Source organism: Nannospalax galili, unplaced genomic scaffold (assembly GCF_000622305.1).
Source record: "Nannospalax galili isolate Female #2095 unplaced genomic scaffold, S.galili_v1.0 scaffold199, whole genome shotgun sequence".
Taxonomy (NCBI): domain Eukaryota; kingdom Metazoa; phylum Chordata; class Mammalia; order Rodentia; family Spalacidae; genus Nannospalax; species Nannospalax galili.
Genome location: NW_008343559.1, coordinates 62,219 through 84,121, shown reverse-complemented (window position 1 = coordinate 84,121; position 21,903 = coordinate 62,219). Strand labels below are relative to the sequence as shown.

At 46.1% G+C, this 21,903-nt stretch overlaps 1 protein-coding gene across 1 annotated transcript; it reads right to left on the bottom strand.

Annotated features, from left to right (window-relative positions):
- Positions 1–1,353: 1,353 nt before the first annotated feature.
- Positions 1,354–20,817, bottom strand: Hdhd5 (haloacid dehalogenase like hydrolase domain containing 5). The gene is made up of 8 exons (XM_029566805.1): positions 20,678–20,817; positions 14,162–14,365; positions 11,283–11,395; positions 7,996–8,089; positions 6,609–6,645; positions 3,566–3,740; positions 2,349–2,537; positions 1,354–2,166 (listed from the first exon to the last, which is right to left on the bottom strand). Exons 1-8 carry the CDS (start codon positions 20,801–20,803, stop codon positions 1,836–1,838), a joined length of 1,269 nt encoding a protein of 422 aa, XP_029422665.1. The 5' UTR covers positions 20,804–20,817; the 3' UTR covers positions 1,354–1,835.
- Between the last annotated feature and the right edge of the window lie 1,086 nt (positions 20,818–21,903).

Below are 21,903 nucleotides of genomic sequence, written 5' to 3'. Positions count from 1 at the left end.
CGCAAGCCTTCCCTCCCTCACCTCTAAACAACAGTGAAGTATTCAGAGGTGTCAAGAAATGAGATGTAGCCAATAGTGATGTGAGAAAAAGGAAAAGTCCAGCATGGTGGAACATGTCTGTAACCCCAGCACTTGGAAGGCAGAGTCAGGAAGATCAGGTGTTCAAGGCCAGTGTTCGCTAATAGCAAGTCTGAAGCTACACGAGACCGTGACAAAGAAAGAAAGACAGAGAGAAAGGGAGGGAAGGAACGGGGTGGGAAAGGAAGGGGAGGGAGGGGAAGAGAGATGGGGTGGAGATGCATGCGGCCACGAGCTTGTAAATGCAAGTGAATACTGTACTAACTAGGTATGTTAGTCAGGTTTTATTTGTTTTGCTTTGATTTCTTGAGACAAGTGTTCTGCTATGTGTCCTAAGCCTCAAATTCACAATCTTCCTGCTTCAGTCTCCATAGTCCTAGGATTAATGGGCATGTGCCACCACGTTCACCTCCTAAAAGGTGGCACTATGCTCGAGACCAAGCCTTTAACATATGGACCTTTTTAAATTAAAAAAAAAAAAATTTTAATTTTTATTATTTTCATTCTATGTGTATGAGTGCATTGCCTGCATGTTTGTGAGTGCACCCGTGTCGTTTCCCCCAGTGGTCAACCAGCCAAACAAAGTCTCCATTCCATCCTTTCTTTTCATTTTTTATTTATTTTATGTGTATGTGTATTGCCTGTATGTATGTGAGTGCACCCGTTTTGTGCAATGCCACGGAAATCAGAAGAGGGCTTCGGATTCCCCTGGAACTGGAGTTAAGGACGGTTCGTAGCCTCCATGTGGGTGCTGGGAATTGAACCCGGGTCCTCTGCAAGAGCAGTCAGTGCTCTTAACTGCTGAGCCTTCTCTCCAGCCCCAACACATAGACCTTTGACAGAGAGCATCTAAGCTATAGCACTAAGAAATCTGACAAGTACCAAGGTTATATAAGACACACGCAAAAAATGGAGTAGCATTACTCTATGGGACGGAATGTAAGAAGAAATACATACTTTTTAAGACTCACTATAGGAAAAGCCTGTATAACAAACATAATAGACAGAAATGAGATTCTTTTCCTTTTCCACACCAAGAAAGTTGCTATGCATGCCAAAGCCAAGCAAAACTCACTCCTGGACAGATTCTGGCTTTGCACGCAGCCTGGGGTGGGAAGAACAACAGCAGTAGAGAAGATGCCACACCTTATGGAACAAAGTGCCACCAGTCTCTGCCTCCAGGAAGAGTGCCCACGTGGCCCACTCACCCCCATCTTCTCCCCATAGGGCTTTAGTACATTCCAGACAGAGATTCACAAGAGACTGTATAGCAAATACTTATTAGAATGATTTTAATTTTAAAAAACAACAAAGTCAAAGTCTCTAGGCAATACTCTACAACACAGTAAAAACTACCAAGAGTGTTAGTTGCACACCTCGCTGGCATGCAGTGGTTCCTTCAGCAAGAGCAAAGGCTATCCAGAAGTTTCCACATAATTTTATAGTATCTTCCTTTTTAGAAGTCCTACTAAAAGGAGGCTGCTGAGGCACAGAGGTAAAGGGACTGGCGTGAGGTCAGACTATAGGGAGACACAGAGGGCCCAGAAATCCATCATTCCTTGTGAAATGCTGCCCAATATATATTCTATGGCTACTGAAGTCACTGTCCTTGTCATCATTAACACCCCCAGGATGTAGTGGTGAGGGGGCTAGGCTGGGACATGATGTCCAATGATCCAGACCATAGCTTGGCAGGCAGGATATCCTGGGGCCCAGACCCAGGCTGCCCCTTGGTTCCAATGTAGTACCCCTTACTATCAAGCCCAACCCTCCTGGCTAAAAACCAGCTTCACAGCCTCATTCACATCATTCACAATGTGGGATGCTTCCAGGAGCTTTGGGTGGAAGCTGAAGTCCCGGTGCCCATGGAATGGAGGCTCTGCCCCTCCAAGGGCAGGCTCTGTGGACCCCACATCCTGGGAACTGTATACACCAGTGCAAACCAGGATGGAGGCACAGCTCTGGGTTGCTGAAGGCCGCTGCTTCTGCAGTCCGCTAGTCCTTTGTTCTTCTGCCCTGCCCCACTTTGACATTTGCAGGTACTGGTGGAACAGGTTGGCACCATAGACATCAGACATAGGATTATCGCTGGCAGGGGCGACAATACCGGAAAAGGAAATAGGAGATAATCCAAGTTCAGTATAACAAGCAAACAGAACAGAGATCTATTTGGGAGTAGAAGTGTGACTCAGCTATAAGAAAACAAGGGGTGTGGGTGGATGAAGAGGAAGGAAGGTTGTGACAGGGATGAAGTGATACAGTGCACTTACCCTATAGCATAGAGCTTCCTGATGGGGGCGACCCAGCCCCGCCTCTCTGCCTGCTGCTTGATCAGGTCCTCTGCATACTGGTAAGTGAGGATGCTGGGCTTGCCAGTCAGGCCCTCGTATCTCAGCTCCTTGCCTGTCACTTTCCGGTAGATGGTTTCCAGACAAAGCAGAAAGGTGCCATGGCCAAACCTGCCCAAGAAGAGAACTTAGGAGTCCTGCTCTCTGTGCCACCTGTCTTTCTCTAAGCTGCTTCCACACCCCAACTTGTACTCCAGGGTCCTGGGGTGACTAGCCAAAGTTAAATTATTCTAGTAAGAGTGAATATTTAGTGGGCACTCTTGCAGCATGGGATAGCATATCGAATCAATGCTCAGAAAAACCCTCCAGTATTACTATTATCCTCATTTTACACCCAAGGAAACAGACCTAGCAAGATTAGGCAACTTCCCCAGGGTAGTAAAACCAGGATGGCAACTCTGGTAGCCTCACTCCAAAAACTTGTTAAAAAAAATTATTTTAATTTATTACTACACATGCATATGTGTGAGAGTCATGTGTGTGGGCATGCATGCTATGGTGTGCAAGTGGAGGTCAAATGACAACTTTATGGAGTCAGTTCTCTCCTAACTTCACATGGGTCATGAGACTCAAACACAGTCATCAGGCTTGGCAGCAGGCACTTTACCTGCTGAGCCATCTCACTGGCCCCCAAATCCAAGTTTAAATGCTGGTCTACAACTGCTGGCTGCCATCCTTCCCTTCTTTGTCAGCATCAATTTCCAATGGAGCACATGGGCTGCTAGTAGTAGAGTATGTTCACTGCCTCCCTTGCAGCTAGCTGCAGCCAAGTGACTAAGCTACATTACTAAGCAGTAGATCTGGCATGGTGGCTCACACCTTCAATCCCATCACTCAGGAGGCAGAGGGATCAGAATCTTGGCTTTCCCCACCCCTAGGACTCACACACTAAAGCAAATGAAGAAGCGAAAGAGCTAATACAGGAAGGAAGTGTTTGAACACATACCTTAAAAACCTCCTGAGACTGTGAGAGTGCATATTGAAATATCACCCCAACATACCTTCATGCACAGTACTCTGCAGTATTAGCTTAATAGTGATATGAAGCGACTCTTGAAAGCCCTCCCAGAGGCCACATTACCCTAGAACCTATGGAGCCCATCTAGAAATGGAAAAGGTCAGGAACACTGTGTCCACACCTGGGCATCTTGGCTTCAGCCATCCAAAGGAGATCCATGTTGCTAGCCAGGACAGGGAGGTGGGGATAGGGAGCTGTTGCCAGGCCAGTTCCAGGGTTCCCATTGCTGAGGAGGACATCCATGATCAGCTGCAAGTTTGTTTCCCAGCGGATGGGTTCCCCAAGGAGGAGCACCCCTTAAAAATAAAAGGCAAAGAGATGAGAAGGCAGGGTACTCAGCATGCCCTGTGTGGTAGGTGGGTAGAAGACCCTCAGGAGGCAACAGAGACCAACCCAGAGCTCTTCAGTAAGGTGCACGTATCTGGGTGAGGGTATGGTTCTCTGAGCTGGCCTTAACCAAGCCATGTACCTGTATACCTTGGGTAAACAAAGCCCAGGGCCCAGAAGGAACACCCCAAGGGTATCCTTTGTGTCTCCACTGGTGCTTCACAGAGGAGGAAAAAAGAAAAAGCAAAAAGAAAAAAAAAAGAAAAAGAAAAAGCAGCAAGTCTCACATGGCTTCATCTGTTGATGGGACTCTGCCCACCACACCTTACTACCTGCACTGTGCAGGGGCTTGCCCTCCCTCGGTTGCATTTCTGAGCCTTGAGGCCAAACACAGAGCTTGGACTGAGAAAATCCTGAATTCTAATCCTAACTCAGCCAAGTTTCCTGTGGGAATGTGGCAGTTAAAAAAAAAAAAGGCGGGGGGGGGGGGAATGGGCTCTTGAAGTGCAGCTCAGTACCGGAGAGCTGGCCCTGTACTAGCATTAGCAAGGCCCTGAATTCCATCCCGAGCAATGCAAAAATAGGTAAGTAAATAGGGGCTGGAGAGATGGCTCAGTGGTTAAGAACACTGGCTGCTCTTGCAGAGGACGGAGTTTGGTTCCCAGCATCCACATGGTGGCTAACAATCGTCTGTAACTCAAGTTCCAGGGGATCTAATGCCCTCTTCTGACCTCTGTGGGTACTGCATGACACAGGTGTATTTACATACATGGGGGCATAACACTCATACACATAAAAGAAAAAAGAAAAAAAATAGTTAAGTAAATAAATGAAATTTAAGGCTGGGCATGGTGGTATATGCCAGTAATCCTACCACTTGGGAGGTAAAGGCAGGACAATGAAGAGTTCATAGTCTCTTAGACTACACAGCAAATTGGAGGCCAGTGAGATCTCGTCTCAAAAAAAAGTTTTGAGCAAACACCATCGCTCATTCCTAGAATGCCAGCATTTAGAAGACTGAAAGAGGAAGATTATAGAGTTCAAGGCAAGCCTTGGCTACATACTGAGTAATAGAATAGCCTGTGATACAAAATGAGAACTCTGTCTCAAAAAAATTTTATAATAAAATTAAAAGATGGTTTACTCATTTGAAATTCTCAAAAATTTTTTTAATTAAAAAAAGATGGAAGGGGGCTGGAGAGATGGCTCAGCAGTTAAGAATACTGGTTGTTCTTGCAGAAGACCCAGGTTCAAATCCCAGAATCCACGTATGGAGTGGGCATGGATTTGATCAAAACACCTTTTATGCATGTATGAAATTCTCAAATACACATAAAATAAAAATAATAAAAAATTTTTAATTAAAAAAATAAAAAAAGATGGAAGATATATTTTGATTGTCACAATGATACACTTATCAAGAAAAAAACTAGTCTATATAGGCAAAAATTGTCTCATCCTAACAGTATCTGAATGTCCTACCCTACATTTATGTAGGTGAACAGCCTGGCCTATTCATAATTATTTGAGCAATTTCATTTTATATCTAATCAAAGTATTTTCAAACTTTTTAGATTTATTTTTATATTATGTGTATGAGTGTTTTGCCTGAATGTACCATGTGCAATGCCTGCAGAGGCCAAAAGAAGGCATCAGATCACCTGGAACTGGAGTTACAGATGGTTTTTAGCTACCATGTGGGTGCTGGGAACCAAACCCAGGTCCTCTGCAAGAGCAGCCAGTGCTCTTAATCTCTGAGCCTTCTCTCCAGTCCCGAAAAGCATTTTCATACAGTTTTAACAACTTTTTCCCCCTCAAAATAGTAATCATGTAAGTCAAGAGACTCCTAATATTTCTTAAACTTTTGCTAAGAATTGTTTTCTACTTTGGAAAACCAACTGACCAATGACAGTGCTTCCCACACAACTATCATACCTATAAACACATCTACTCTGTTGCTGGAATGTTCTTGGTGATTTTGTGTTTAGAACAATTATTTCACTTCTCAAGTAACTATTACACATTGAAACACATTACAATCTTATCAAAACATTTTCCAGGAGCTAGAGAGATGGCTAAGAGCACTGGCTGCTCTTGCAGAGGACCTGGGTTCAATTCCCAGCACCCACATGGTGGCTAACAACCATCTGTAACTCCAGTTCTAGGGAATCTGATACCCTCTTCTGGTGTCCACAGGCCACATGGGTGCACTTATATACATGTGGGCAAGACACTCATACACATAAAATAAAAATAAATGATGTTTATAAAAAAGTAAAATTAAAAAAAAAATTCCTTTCCTTTCCCCCATTACAGCTAAGGCATTATAATTTTTTCATTTGGGTTTGGTTTTGGTTTTGAGATAGAGCCTCTTCCTCTATAGCCTAGACGAGCCTTGAACTCCACTTACCTCAGCATTCCAAGTGCTGAGTTTACAGGTGTGCACAACTGGCTACTGATTACTTTTTGACAAAGTTAACAGGAAAGCGCTATTACTTCAGGATAGTGAAGAGATGTTACAGTATCTGTACAATAAAGGGGAGAGCTAAGCGACACTGGACTAAACTGTCAGTACCTTTCCACTCTTGAGAGTTGCTAAGCTTACAATTCTTCGGCATAACAATGTGAGCACTGTGGAGAAGGAAAGATTATCAGCACATCTCAGAGGTGCTGTGTAGACACCCAGGGCTGGAACTCAAATGTCCCAGGTCCTGTTGTGCAAGAACACCCTTGCCACTCTATCAGGCTGTAGGCAAACAGTAACACTAGAACAACAAGAACCTGAAAGGAGAGAGGAAAATAGACCCACACCCACCCAGGTGCAGGGCCCCTTTTACCTTCAATGGCAGGGAAGTCACTTGTCGTCGGGAGGGGCTGCCAAAAGACAAAGAAGAGGCCCATCAATGCTAGTCACTTTCCACTCCTGGAGCATCCAGTCACCAGAGGTGAGTGGCAGGAAAAACAAATTCCACAGGTTAGGGACCACCCCCAGGGTCCAGCTTAAGCCAAGGAGAGTGGAAAGAACTGAGGGAAGAAGATGCACAAAGGGAAAGACAATAACCAGGGAGGTCTCGACACTGGCTGAGGGACACCATATAGGAAGTCTGCCAGGAGGTGTGTGGTCAGCTGTGCTTCTCCAGCCAGGACACAAAGCATGATCCTGGGCCAAGCAAGAGCCGCTATAATTAGGTTACTATGGAGAGAAAGGCCCTCTGAGCATGAGGAATCACTTATCTTGATGTCAGCTGTAGAGGCCTTCACTTTACCAGCTTCTTGGGGCTGTATTTCCCTGGCTTGGCCCTGCCACCAAGTGACTGGGGGACCTGGGGTGAATCTCTTCCCCTGTGCAGTGCTCAGGCTTGGAGCTACTCTAAGGTCTGTTCCCACTCTCCATTCTGGTTCTCAGAATTTTAGTGGCTCAAGAGAAAGCTCTCAAAGGAGAGGGTAGCTCTACAACTGCAAAGCTCTGGAAGAAGGACTTAAAATCTATTTTCTATTAAATAAATGAAAGTAAGGTTATCTGTCTGTAATTGCATGTCATCAAATTCTAAGTTATTAACTCTATTTAAAGTGCTCATGAGGAATGGATCATTGGGCACCAAGAGATGGGCAGTAATACTCTAGAGGGTCAATGAGAGGCTGGAGCTACTGTCTGTGAGAGGTAAGGAATCACCAGATGAGGTGGAAGCTCAGTGGCAGAGCACTTCCCAAGCATGTACAAGCCCTGGGTTCAAGCAATCACCAGAACCACAAAAACAAATCAAATCAGTGTTTCAAATACAAGCTAAACCCAAAAGAAGTATGGGAAGATACACAGACTCATCAATTTGGACTGCTTCAGGATGAAGGAGCAGTGCTGAGAATTTACTAATGTTGATGATTCACCCCAAGAAAACCTGGGGGAGCCAGCTGGTAAACACCACTGTGACTACTGTGTGCTGAAGAAAATGTCAGGGCTCTGCAAGGAGTTTCCAGGTGATTACAACAAAGCAGAAGGGCAAGGGCTTAGAGCACATTGCTTCTCTAGACCTTCCTATCTATCCGGGAACACAATCCCTGGCCAGATGCACCTCTCCAAGAAGGCACTGCAGAAGCACCAACAAAACGCAGCTCTCAGCAGAAGGGGGGCCAGATCAAGTGGAATCAATACAAGGTACATAGTCAACCACACAAAGACCCCAGGAGCATCGTAGAGGGTGAAGTGACCCACCCTGTCCTCATTACCGTGGTCTTCGGCCGTCGCTTGAGGTCCACCATGTCCAGCACTGGGAAGGCTAGCCGCAACTCATCCACTGTTACCACATTCCGGAAGCCTAGTCTGGAGCAAGATCAGGGAAGCAAAGCTAGACAGCTCTGGGGAAGATGACTTTGTAGATGCATCCGATCACAAGTGAGGGAAATTAGACCCAGTCCTGAGCACAGCAGGCAGGCAGATATCATAATCCCACAAGTGCCAATAGGCAGGTTGAGACTGCACAGACCAGACACAAGCAACACCAGTCTAATCCCTTGGTATTCATTAGGGCATCCCAGGTACCAGGTCCTACAAAAGGCAAGATCTAGGGAACAGAGGCAAAAGAAAATATCTGCCCTTAAGGGGCTTACCTCCACCTGCTGGGCCAGGAAAACACTCCTCTGTGGCTGGGGAGCCGAGCAAAGTCACTGTTATGTGACTCTTTCCTTTGAACTGAAAGATTCCCCTTACTTCCCTCCCAAAGTGAGAACATTCCTAAAAGCTACAAGAGTCACTCCCACACATACACCAGGTTATATAAGTGTTTCTGGAAGAAGAGACACGGCCATCAGCCACACCACATGCAAAGTTATACAGGGAGCTCCAGGGATATGCAGCTTTTGAGTCATCTGTGCTGGGGTGGGCCTTTTGGTGACATTGCTGCCTTTGAGCTACCCACATTCATGTAAGCAGCCCTTCACCCATGCTCCTGTAAGATAACCCCAATCAAATGACTGACTCATTAAACTAGACTTACAATAGTCTCTTTGGCCTGTTGGTGGTACCCTATCTGGGGTGAACAGACATTTGTTCACAACTCCCCAGGAAAAGTCACACAATAGTCAGAGAGAAATCAGAGAAGCAAAACATCAACAGTGAAACTCCATTCAGCATTGAAGGGAACGTCACCCAGAAGACCAAGCTGGCTCCAGCCTGCTCCCCTCTAAGACCTGCCTCCATCTTCCTGTCCCCAATTCCACGCTGCAGTCTTAACTAGACATGGTTTCAGATGACACTCAAAATCGGTATCTCCCAAATGATTACACTAACACTGGCTCTCCACTGTTCTGAGTTTATGGCAACATTCACGCATCCAGCCTACTCTACCTCTTCTCTAATGCCCAACTCCACCCACCCCAACTGCTTACTCAACTGCTCAGGACCTCCAGGGGAACCAGCAAACCATCTACAAAAGCCATAGGTCATGCCTGTTCCAGGAATATTTCCCCTCTACACCTTGACACTTAGAAGCTCTCATTCTTTGAAGCCTTCAGACGCATGCCATCTTTCTTTTCAAATTATATTTAGTGGGGTGGGGCACGTGTGCCATGGTGCGCATGTGGAGGTCAGAAAGCAACTTCGGAAGTTGGTTCTGGCCTTCTACCATGTGGGACCTAAGGATCAAACTCAAGTGGTCATCAGGCTTGGATGAGCCACCCTGCTGGCCCTTCTATTTTTTGAGACAGGATCTCACTATGTAGGTCTAGCTGGCCTGTAACTCATTATGTAGATCAGAGTGGCCTTGAACTCAGAGCTCTGTCCTACCTCCTGAGTGCCAGGATTAAAGGTGTGTACCACCATGCCTGGCCCCTTCTTCATCTTCTTTTTGTGGTGCTTGGGATTCAAACCAAGGCCTCATAACATGCTAGGCAAACACTACCACTGAGCTACACTCCTATCCCTTCATGCTGTAATTGCTAATCTTTTTAAATTTTATTGGGGGGGTGGAGCTCATATGGAGATCAGAGGATAATCTGTGGGAGTTGGTTCTCTTCTTCTACCATGTGGGTCCTGAGGATCAAACACAGGTTGTCTGGCTTGGTGACAAGCGCCCTTACTGGCTGAGCCATCTTGCCAGCTCCTGTGATGGTAAATCTTGGTTGTCATCTTGACTGGATCTGCAATCAACTAAGAGACATGCCTCTGGGTGGGTCTGGGAGGGTATTTTCAGGAAAGATTAACTGAGGGGAAAAGACCCTCTCCTGGAGTGGGGGCACCTTCTGAAGGTGGCCCAGATATAAAGAGGTATGAGGAAAAGGCTTCTTTGGAATTCTAATATGCACTGAAAACCAGTAGCTCTCCAGGAATCTTCTAGGCCCTTAGCCAGACCAAGACTGCTGCAGCACCCAGCTGTGTGGACTGACCACCCACTGGGTTCTCAGTCTTTCCAGCAGCAGACAGCCACTGCTGGACTAGCCAATCCCTACTGTGTAAGCCAGGCTATAAATCTCCTTTTATACTGTATATCTACTTCCTTGGTTCTGCTCCTCTAGAGAACACTAATATACTTGCCTTTACTGTTCATGGGTGTTCTTCCCTTTTCAAGTATGAACCCCCTGATTAAGTAACACTCCTGATGCTCTTACCTGGGTCCCCTACCTGCCTTAGAGCACACAGTCCAGCATGGTGCCCAGCACAAATGAACAAGCTGCCAGAGAACTAGGATCATGTCCTTTGTTTCCTGACTGCACAAGCCCAAATGGAAGTTCACTAACAGGTGCTGACAAGGACAAAAGCTGGAAAAGTCTTCCACATCTAGTCACCTGGGCAGCTGTTTGTTTAATTATTAAGATTCCTGACTGTGCTGGATAGTTTAGTGTCAACTTGACACACCTGGGTTGAGGGAGCCTCAATCGGGGAATTGCCTCTATTGGACTGGCCTGTGGCCACATCTGAAGGGCATCTTCTTGATGAGTGATGTAGGAGGGCCCAGCCCACTGTGGGTGGTGCCACCCCTAGGCAGGTGGGCCTGTGTTGCATAAGAAAGCAGGCTGAGCAGGGGCCAGGGGAGCAAGCCAGTAAGCAGCTTTCCTCCATGGCCTGTGCTCCAGCTCCTGCCTCCAGGTTCCTGCCCTGAGTTCCTACCCTGGGCTCCCTGATGAACTGTGACCTGGGAGTTGTAAGCTGAATAAATCCTTTCCTCCCCAAGTTGGTATTGGTCAGAGTGTTTTGTCACAGCAATGAAGAACAAACTAGGACACTGACTTTTACCCTAGACAAAATAGATAAAACACTGCAAGGTTAAGACTCAGGACTATGGACTTTAAGGTCTACAGAAGGCTCTGATGTGGTGGTACATGGACTGGCTTTCAGGAACCACCAGGCAGGAGGACGGACCACACAAAGGAGCTGTCCTCATTCCCCTGACCCTCACATCTCCAGCATCCTGAGCCTGCACCCTGAACCCAGCCTTCCTTACTCTGGTTCCCACATAGCCTAGGGAGGCCCCAGTCCCGCCCTTTCCTCTCTAACCAAAACAGCAAGACAAAAAGGATACGCTTGGGCATTTTCCACCAGGGGCCCCTGCCCAGACACTAGCATCCGTTTGTTGTGGTATTGCAAGAAGAGTTTCAAGGGGCTGTGAGAGAGAATGACTTGGTCTGGATCCACCTAGAGGACAACCAAGAAATAGAGAAGACCTGGGAAAACACAGTTGAGGGAAATAATGAAGATAAGCAGCAGGTTCTGTCACTAGGGTAGAAAAAAAATGCTCCCCAAACAGAGGTGAAAGCCTTTCCTAGCACCTGACACTTTCTAAAACTTATCCTACTAGGAATGAGAACTTATATAGGGCTGGGAATACAGCTTAGGACAAAGTGTTTGCTGAGCATGTATGAGACCTTGGGTTCAATCCCCAGAGGAAAAAAAAAAGACTGCCTAATTTAATTCTCAACAAACGAGAGAAATACCATCAGATATAAGATCTGAGTATTCCAAGTTAGACAGATGGCTCGGTGGTTAAGAGCACTGGTTGCTCCTGCAGACAACTCAGGTTTGGTCCCCTGTACCCACAGGGGATCTGACACCTTCTTTCAGCCTATATGAACACTGCATGATACGGGTACACTTAGGTACAAGCACGCAAAACACCAATACACATAAAACAATTTAAAAAATAAAATTAAAATTAATAAAAAGATCTATTTATCAATTGTGTTGGACTAAGCTCAAAGATCCCTTAGATTTTTCCATCCCTCACTTGGAAACCACAGGCTTTACACCCAGGTTCTTTGTCACTGTCCTAAAAATCTACCTTAGACTTTGACCATTTGTTTTCAGTTCTACTTAAAAACTAGCTTCCCTTTACCCCTGCAGTGCTGGGGACTAAACCCAGGGCCTTGCAAATGCAAAGCAAGTGCTGTATCAGCGAATTATACTCCCAGCCCAAGGTTTAGTCTGTATGTGTTATGCATGTGTACGCATATGTATGTAGGGAGATGCATACATGGAAAACCAGAAGTCACTTTATTTTTTAAGTCTCTCACTCAACCTGGCTAGACTGGCTGGCCATCCAGTCCCAGGGATCTGACTCCACCCTCCTAGCCCTGGGGTTACAGGTGTACCACCAAGTCCAGCATTTTTAGAAGGGTGCAAGGGAGCCAACTCAGGCACTTTACCCACAGAGCCATTGCCCCAGTCCCTAAGATTGAGCTTTTTAACATTCACACCAACTCGTATAATGTAGTCTTTATGTAGAATTTTTTTTTTTTTTTTGAGATGTGACCTCACTACATAGCTCAGGCTGACCTCAAACCCATGGCTATCCTCCTTCCTCAGTCTCCTATGTGCCAGGATTACAGGTGTGTACCACCACACTAGGCTCCTCAGAATGCTTTTGAGACCCTCTATGGAAAGGGTTCTAGAAAACCAGTTTCATTTCTTTACACTGGATTCAACCTCAACCAGTACTGCCTTATCAATCAACTTTTACTCTCCTGGTTCCAAAGGACCCCTTCCAAAATCTGAGTTTACCCTTAATGAGAATGTGCCCATCTTGGATGCAACACAGAACTGCAAGGGGGTAACACTGGTCAGCTTTTATAGGAGAGCACTCACAGCTGTATATCTGTTAGTTGAGTGGGTAGGATTTTTGTTATTTCTTTGGGACAGGGTCTCACTATGCAGCCCAAGCTGATCTCCAACCCACAATCCTTCTGCCTTAACCTCTTAGGTACTAGAACTACAGGTATGTGTCACTGGCTTATAATAATTATTATTATTGTTGCTTTGAGACAGGATCTCACTATGTAGCACTGGTGGTCTTAAAAATCACTATGTACACCAGGCTATCCTTAAACTCAGAGATCTACCTGCTTCTGCTTCTGCTTCTGCTGGGATTAAAGACTTACACCGCCACACCTATTCTTATTACTGTAAAATAACAAGAACTCGGGGCTGGAGAGATGGCTCAGCGGTTAAGAATACTGGTTGTTCTTGCAGAAGACCCAGGTTCGAATCCCAGCACCCACATGGCAACCAACAACTGTCTGTAACTCCAGTCCCAGGGGATCCAATGGCCTCTTCTGTCCTCCACAGGCATTGCACGACATGGGTGCGCTTACCTATATGCAGGCAATACACACATACACATAAAATAAAAAATAAAATTAAAAATAATAATAATAATAAATAAATAAAAAATAAATAACAAGAACTATTACTGCACAATCCCATCTGTGATGTGGAGTATAAAACAAATGTGATCCTTACTTTCAGAGGCTAAACTTCCAGAAGAGTCATGAAAACCAATAAGCTGGGCTGGGGATGTAGCTCAGTTGGTAAGGTACCTGCCTAGCATGCATGAAAACGGAGATCAAATCCTAGTACCACATAAACCAGGTATGGAGGTGCATGCCTGTAGCCCAGAATTAATGACTACATGTGGATATATGAGCCTTCCTCTCAAAAACAAAACAAAATGCCAATATAGATGGGCAGAATTTCCTTCTTTCCTTCCTTTTAGATAGGGTCTCATGTAGCCCAGGCTATCCCTGAACTTGATTATGTAGTCAACAAGTGCTGGGATTACAGTGTGTACCACCATACTCAGTTATGCCATGCTGGGCTTCAGGAATACTAAGCAAGCATTCTATGAACTGAAGTATATTCTCAGTCCCAATGACAAATTTCTATGCTCACTGAATCGTGTGTGTGTATGTGAGAGTGCACATGTGTAAAGGCCCTATTGATCAGGCTGTCATCACAAGTCTAGGTTAGAACTTGAAGTAATGTACCCCAGATTTCCACTGCCCAAACTGATCACAACTTAGGGCTTACCAAAACTGTACCACAACCCAGGGAAAAGGATGTAGGGCTGGGATGGAGGTTCCATTAGGAACCTATCTTTGGGTTTTCATGCCTCTGGCTGCCTCTTACCTTGCACTCCAGCAGGGCTGACAGTTCCTGAGCTTTGCTATGTTGTAAGATGTTCCCAGCATTTGTAACAAAAACCACAGGCACCCGAAGTTGTCTCTGAGAGTTTACTAGCCTGCGGAATGCTTCCAGGGCAGCTGGGATTACCCTGTGACCTCGCACCAGCACACCATCAATGTCGAACAGGAACCCAAAGGTGGGAGGGCTCTGCACAGAGGGGAAGAGAATTGGTACTGCATGAGTCAAGAGACAGAAGCAAATGAAGGAAAAAGAAACAATCTTTTTGTACAGGAAAAGTTCAACATAGGGGCTGGAAAGATGGCTCGGTGGTTAAGAGCACTCACACAGCTATATACCTGTTAGTTGAGTGGAAGGGATTTTTGTTATTTCTTTAGGACAGAGTCTCACAACGCAGCCCACACTGATCTCCAACTCACAATCCTTCTGCCTGACCCTCTCAGGTACTGGAACTACAGGTATGTGTCATGTGGCAGCTAACACATCCTTAACTCCAGTTCCAGGAGATCTGATGCCCTCTACAGGGTACTAGGTATGCACATGGTACACATACATACACACAGGCAAAACATTCATACACATAAAATAAATAAATCTAAAAGAAAGGTTTAATCTTCAGGTCATAGCTGAGAAGTGGTATCAGAAAAAATAAAGAGGTGGCCTGGACTTGCTTTTCTTTCTTTTTTTGCAGTGCTAGGGATCAAACTGCACATGCTAGGTAAGCACTCTACCACTGAGCTATACCAAGGCATGGGATTTCTGAGTGAGCACAGAACTACTTCTTTTCCAGTTTGTCAAGCACAGAATGACCTTGTTGAAATGAATTTTCACCTGGCATGGTGGTACACACCTGTAATTCTAGCATTCAGGGGGCAGAAACAAGTGGATCCAGAGTTTAAGACTAGCTTAGGCTATACAGTGAATTTGAAGCCAACACTGGCTACTCAGTCTTGAAAAAGCATAATTAGTATAAAGTAATTTTTAAGTTGGAAGTAGAGAAATTCAAAGAAAACATAATCCCAGTACTTTAATACAACCAGTTCATATTTTTCCCTTTTTCTTTTTTGTCCTATTACTTACAACTATACTAAGTACAATTTCACACCTTGTTCTCTTTGGGTGACATATAAACAAACAATTTAACCATCAGCAATGGCCTTCATAAGCATCTCCTCCTTTCCTCCCTCTCTCCCTCCCTCCCTTTCTTCTTTCCTTCCTTTCATGAGAAGGGTACCACTATATAGCCCTGGCTGGCCTGGAACTCCTGTTTACTTTCAATTGCTGTGACAAAACACTCTGACCACTACCAACTTGGGGATGGGGGGTTATTTATTCCGCTTACATCCCCCAAGTCACAGTTCATCGCTGAGGGAACCCAAGATAGGAACTCAAGGCAGGAGCCTGGAGGCAGGAGCACAGGCTGTGAGTTCAAGGCCAGCCTGGTCTACATAGTGAGTTCCAGGACAGCAGGGGCTACAGGGAGACCCTATCTCAAAAAGACCAAAAAAAAAAAAAAAAATCAAACTAATGAACTAATCAAACCAGTCTGCTGTTTCTTTTGTTGGTGCCAACTGGGTCAAACCACTCTTCACACACATTTAGTCTAGCACAGGGTTCAGTCAGAGGAGAAAATAGAAAACGCAAATCAGGCTGTTTGTGATGGCCCATACCTTTAATCCCAGTACTTGGGAGGCAGAGGCAGGCAGATCTTTGCGAGTTCCAGACTGGCCTGGTCTACACTGAGTTCCAGGTCAGTTAGGCCTACATAATGAGACTCTGTCTCAAAACAAACAACAAAAAACTTTCATTGTTCTAATATACACATTTGTATATCAAAACTATCACAAACTAGGCATGGTGGTGCATGCCTACAATCCCACCACTTTCAAAACTGAGTAAGGAGGAGCCTAAATTCAAGGCCATCCTGGGATACCTAGTGAGAACAGGTTTCAAAAACACCAACAAAAGGCCATGGAGGTGGCTCAGTGGATAAGGGCATTTGCCTTAGAAGTCTAATGACCTGAGCTTAATCCTCAAAACCCGTATGGTAGAAGAAGAATGGACTCCTCCACAGGTTGTCCTCTGACCTCCACAAGTGCACCATGGTACCTGCACCCATACACCCTCACACAATAAATAAACATGAAACAAAACATCACAGACCTAGAGAGATGGCTCAGCTGCTGTTCATTTGTAACTCCAGTTCCAGGGGCTCCAACATCCTTTTCTGGCCTTCACAGGCACTGTACCAGAGAGCATTCACATACATGCAGGCAAAACACTCATACACATAAAATATAATTAAAAAAAAAAATCGCCTCTCCTGCCAGGCATGGTAGCATATATCTTTAATCTCAGCACTTGGGAGGCCAAGGCAGGCGGAATTTTGTGAGATCAAGGCCAACCTGGTCTACATAGTGAGTTCCAAGCCAGCTGGGGCTATAGGGAGACCCTGTCTCAAAAAAAGTCACCTCTCCAAAGAGCCCAATCAACAGGGCAGACAGACATGGTCCCTGATTACAGATGAATATAAAGGACACACGAAAACACAGTCACTGGACAGTCTGTGCTGAACACCACCCCCAGAGCTGCAGAACAGAGGAGTAGGGGAAGGCCTGAACCCCTATACCTCATCCAAAGGGGTGGAGGATGGGCTATCCACAAGGTTCCTAGGCTGTGGAATTTGAAGCAGAAGGGAATCCTCAGGCCTCCATTATAGGAAAATTTTGGCTACAGAGGGAAGAACAGATTGCATAGACTGAAGGGAATCAGTTGAAGGACATGGGACCTTCTGCAATCCAGACAGAGGTGATGATTTTACCTAGGGGAGCAGTAAGAAGAATGAAGAGAAGGCAGGAAATGGATGGTCCGGGAATCATTGTGTCAATATATAAATCAGACTCAGAGACAAGTACCCACATTTTCTCTCACAATAGAATTTTTTTTAAAAAGACAGAAAGTAAGTTAGAGCACAGAGAGGAGGACCACAGGAGTGGGGTGTAGGTAATGGGGGGTAAATATGATTGAAATTCACTATATACATGTATGAAAATACACTGAAACCCATTGTCTGATACAATTCACATGTACTAACATAAAATTAAAAATGACGGAGAAAAGGGAAGATCATTACTAAGAAGGGAAACAGCCAGGACTTAGAAATCATTCAGGTGCAGGGGCAGAGAGAAGAGCCGCAGGGATCCCCATGAATTTTTTTTGAGGCGGGGGGGGGGCTGCTGCAGATCCTGAGAAGCTGGTATTACACACAGTGAACCAAAAAGGGGCAGCAAGAGCAGGGGTGGGGGTGGAATAAACAATATAACCCACTTGGGTCCTGTGAGGCAAGAAATGTCAGGACTGGGGATGAAAATCTAGAAAGTCTCTGTTCTCAGGGAACTAGGAAGCACATCAGCATTCACTTTTTTTTGGGGGGGGGTCTTTTTGAGACAGGGTCTTCCTGTAGCCCCAGCTGGCCTGGAACTCGCTATGTAGACCAGGATGGCCTTGAACTCACAGAGCTCCACCCGTCTCTGCTTCCCAAGGGCTGGGATCAAAGACGTGCGCCACTACGCCTGGCTAATTTTTTTAACTTTGCGTGTGTACCTGTTTGTCTATATGTGGGTCACACACATGCATGCCTATCAATGCCAGAAGAGGGCATTGGATACCCTGAAACTGGAGTTACAGGTGAGCTCCTCCTCTGGAGGAGTCCTCTGGGTGCTCTTAACTGCTGAGCTATATCTAGCTCCATACATCAACATTTAAGGATGGACCACATAAAAGTCACCAACAAAAGGCAGAGAAACAGCAGGCAAGATGAGAAGGGAAAACAAGAGGGTAGAAGGTGGAGGAAGCTAAGAATGAGTTCTGCATCAAGAAAACAGGAACTGGAATGACTCAGTAATGACTCTACCTCTCACTAAGCAGGTAAGAGCTCACAGGAAGCAGTCTTCCGCTCCTTTACCTAATTTAGGCAGCCAGAGCCTCTCAGGCTTAGAAAATGAGCCAAGCTGGGGGTGGTCACGCACACTGGAGAAACAGGCAATAACAAATCAGTAAGAGAGGACTTCTAACCACCAGAAAACAGCAGCCAGAGACACTCATCAAGCCCCTCATGCCATACAGGAAATGCCTGAATCTAATAGAGCCCAAAGCCTCCAAGGCTGATCTTTTTGTACCTTGAACCAGTAGACTACATTGGGCACTGGGCCAGACATTCAACTAATGTATTTTTATTTATTCTTTGTACCAAGCTTTGAGGAGGTGTCTATCTCCAAATGGCCTATTACCTAGCAAAACTGTACAGAAATGTGTAGGAAAAAATAGCAAGGACTACTAAGAACGTGACAATTGCCTGGCTTGGGTTCTATCCTCAGCTCCCTCCTCCCCTGAAAGAACCAACTTCCAAGAAAAAAACATGAGCCACAGGCTTCTCTGCCCTTTTACAAGTGCCTGATCCAAAACTGAGCCTCAAATTGAGGTAGCAGCAAAGTCAGGGGCCTTTCTCCTGTTCTCTGGGCAGATCCTGGAAACAAGCAGGGGTTCCAGGAGGGGCTGAGATCTTTCTGCCTGAAATCACTGCCCTCCTCACCCACTGCTGCCCTCTACCTGTGAGTTCAGTTCTCCCCTGAAATCAGTGTACTTAATATCCTCATAGCCTTCAGTATCCCTACAGCCCTTCCCTATTCCATAAATCCCATTAGAATGGGGTCCTAATCTGGAGCTCATGGATAGATTTCAGCGTGGTCATAAAACCCCTCACATTTTTTCTAGAGAAATGAACAAAGCTCTTCAGATTTTATGTTACTCTGTCTGAACAGATGGGGGGGATGTGATTTACACACGTTGGCCATCAACACTGGCATCAAGCTTAGATAGACCCTTTTAGGTGCTCAGTAAAGGTTGACTGAATGTTGAGTAATGCAAAGGATGGTCAGGGAGGAATACAGCAGACCTGTCCCTTGTGAAAGGAAGAGCTGGTGACTCTCAGAAGGTAAATTCCTGGAGATAAAAACTCTCTCATTCTAGCAGTCCAATTTCATTTCTGTATAGTTGTGGACATACTGCTGTGACACACTGTTCAAGCCGCATTTGCTTGAAATCAGGCCTGGTGGCACATGCCTGTAATCACAGGACCTGGGAAGCAGAGGTTAAGAGGATCATAGGGTATGAGGCCAGCTTGGTGTACATTGTGAGTTCCAGGCCAGTCAGAGGAACTAGTGAGACCATCTCAAACAAACAATCCAGTTGCTTGTAATTTTGAGGTAAATTTAGAAGATTTGTTAGGCAAGATACTGTAGCATGGTAGGTCAGTTTAAAATGAACTTTTCTTGGTACACATAAAGTTCAGGCTGGGTTGAAAATAAGAGAACTCAGAGATTAAGAGTTTAAAGCTATAGGGGGCTGGAGAGATGGCTCAGCAGTTAAGAGCACTGGTTGTTCTTGTAGAAGACCTAGGTTCGAATCCCAGCACCCACATGGCAGCTAACAACTGTCTGTAACTCCAGTCCCAGGGGATCCAACAGCCTCTTCTGACCTCCCCAGGCATTGCATGACACAGGTGCACTTACCTACATGCAGGCAATACACTCATACACATAAAATAAAAATAATAAATAAAAATTTAAAAAAATATTTTAAAGCTATAAAGGAGGAAAAATAAATAGGTGTGGCAAAACAGAGTGGCTGGTGTCTTTGGAAGACAAGTCTATGGGATTCACATGCTCTTTGAATTTTTGAACTCTCAGTTAAAAAAAAAAAAAAGAAAACCCCCAAAAAACTATGCCAGCAAGATGGCACAGCTGATTTAAGAGCTTGCTGTGCAAGCCTGAAGACTTGCATTCAACGCCTAGAGCTCATAAGGTGAAAGGAGAGAACCGACCCCACGAAATGTGTTCTCTGACCTCTACACCAGCGCGCCCTCATTACACATCTTACACACGCACACACACCCACCAATAAAGGTCATCTGCCTTGATGGCTGCACAACTTAACCATACAAAGATTTTATTTTTTATTTATATTTTTTATATTTTTTAGACAGGGTCTCCCTACGAAGACCAGGACGGCCTCAAACTCAGAGAGATCCTCCTGCTTCGGCCTTCCGAGCGCTGGCATTAAAGGCTAGGATTACAGATCTGGCCCACCATGACCGGCCCTCACAGAGAGTTTGAAATCTTCCTAGTCATTCTTAAAAGTTACCAGATTTGCCTTCTCAGAAATAAGAGTCCCTGACTTCCAGCAGTGGTAGGAACCAATTAATATGCTGAGAAACTTTTTTGACGCACAGGAGGGCGGAGAACCCACCGAGGAGGATTCGGGGTGGGCCTGGGTCGCCGTCCGCTGGCACGAACTTCTCCCGCGGGCCGAAGTCCTCCGAAAGGACGAAGGGGACGGCGGCTGCCGGCGTCCCGGGACGTCCGCGGTGGCCGGAATGCTCGGCCGCCCACACCGTCCTCCCGATCCCCCCGAGCCGCTCGGCCGAAGCCTCCCGGTCCTCACCTCCGCGCAGCCCACGGCGTAGCCCCTCCTAGGCCAGCGGCTCGGAAGCCGCGCCGACAGGCATGCAGTCAGCGTACACAGTCCCCGAACGACGCCCTGCGCCGCCACCCCGGCGAGCGCAGCCATCGCGCCTGCCGCGCGCACGCACAAGCTGCCTCCCGCCCAGCCCCGCCCCCTCGTCCAGCCCCGCCCCCTCGCCAAGCAGCCAATCGGCGGCCTCCGCCGCGTGCTGCCTCTTGGGGGCCGTAGTCCGACCTCTCCAGCGACCCGGGAGTGCGGAGCTGAGAGTGATACGGCGGGCACCCTGGCTTGCTCTGGGGAATGGGGAGGGGATGGGGACCTCGCTTCGCGGATAAAACACCGGGTCAACAAGCCGGGCGAGAGTGGAGGACTGGGCAGCGTGGACAGGCACCTGACCTCCCTTTGCACCTGTTAACTTCCGGAAATGTGCGCCGAAATCCAGACCCCTGAAATCCTAGGTGGCTTGAAACAGCTGAGTGGAAGTAATCTTTATTTCGAGATTAGTTTCCAGATTGGGGGATCAGATCTTTCCTCTGTGCCGCACCTAGACAAGGACAGCTGGTCTGGTGCTAATATTTTTACTCTTTACATTCTTTTAACTCAGTAAACAGGCATGAAAGTCCTATTTACTGCAGGCTCTGAGCTAACGCCTGGAGAAGTCATTTACTAATAATTCCCCAGATTCACACTTTGTAGGGAGACTGAGAGGTAGAAACATTGTCCCCAGAGGTCAGATAACAAATTCAGCACTGAGCACAGCTCAGCACTTTGAGTAAGAAGCCACTGACAGAGCTGAAGAGATGGCTTAGCGGTTAAGAGCACTAGCCTCAGAGGACTAGGGTTCGATTCCCAGCACCCACATGGCAGCTAAGCCCAGTTCCAGGGGATCTGTGAGCCCAGTTCCAGGAGATCAACACCCTCTTCTGACTCCCGGGGATTGCACGACATGGGTGCACTTATACAAATGCAGGCAATATACTCATACACATATTTTTTTTTTTTTAAATAAAGAGAGAATGAACTTTGGTCACTGAGCCAGGAGGAGAGTCATTTCTCTGAGGCTCTGAGCAGAGCTGAGTCTAACAATCCCTCATCTTGAGGTAGAAGTCTCTTTTCCCAGGACATGAAATGTGTAGGATACTCCCTTCCAGACTCTTCAGCCTGCCCCTGTAGTCATACTGAGTCAGCCTAGCACCAGAAAAGAA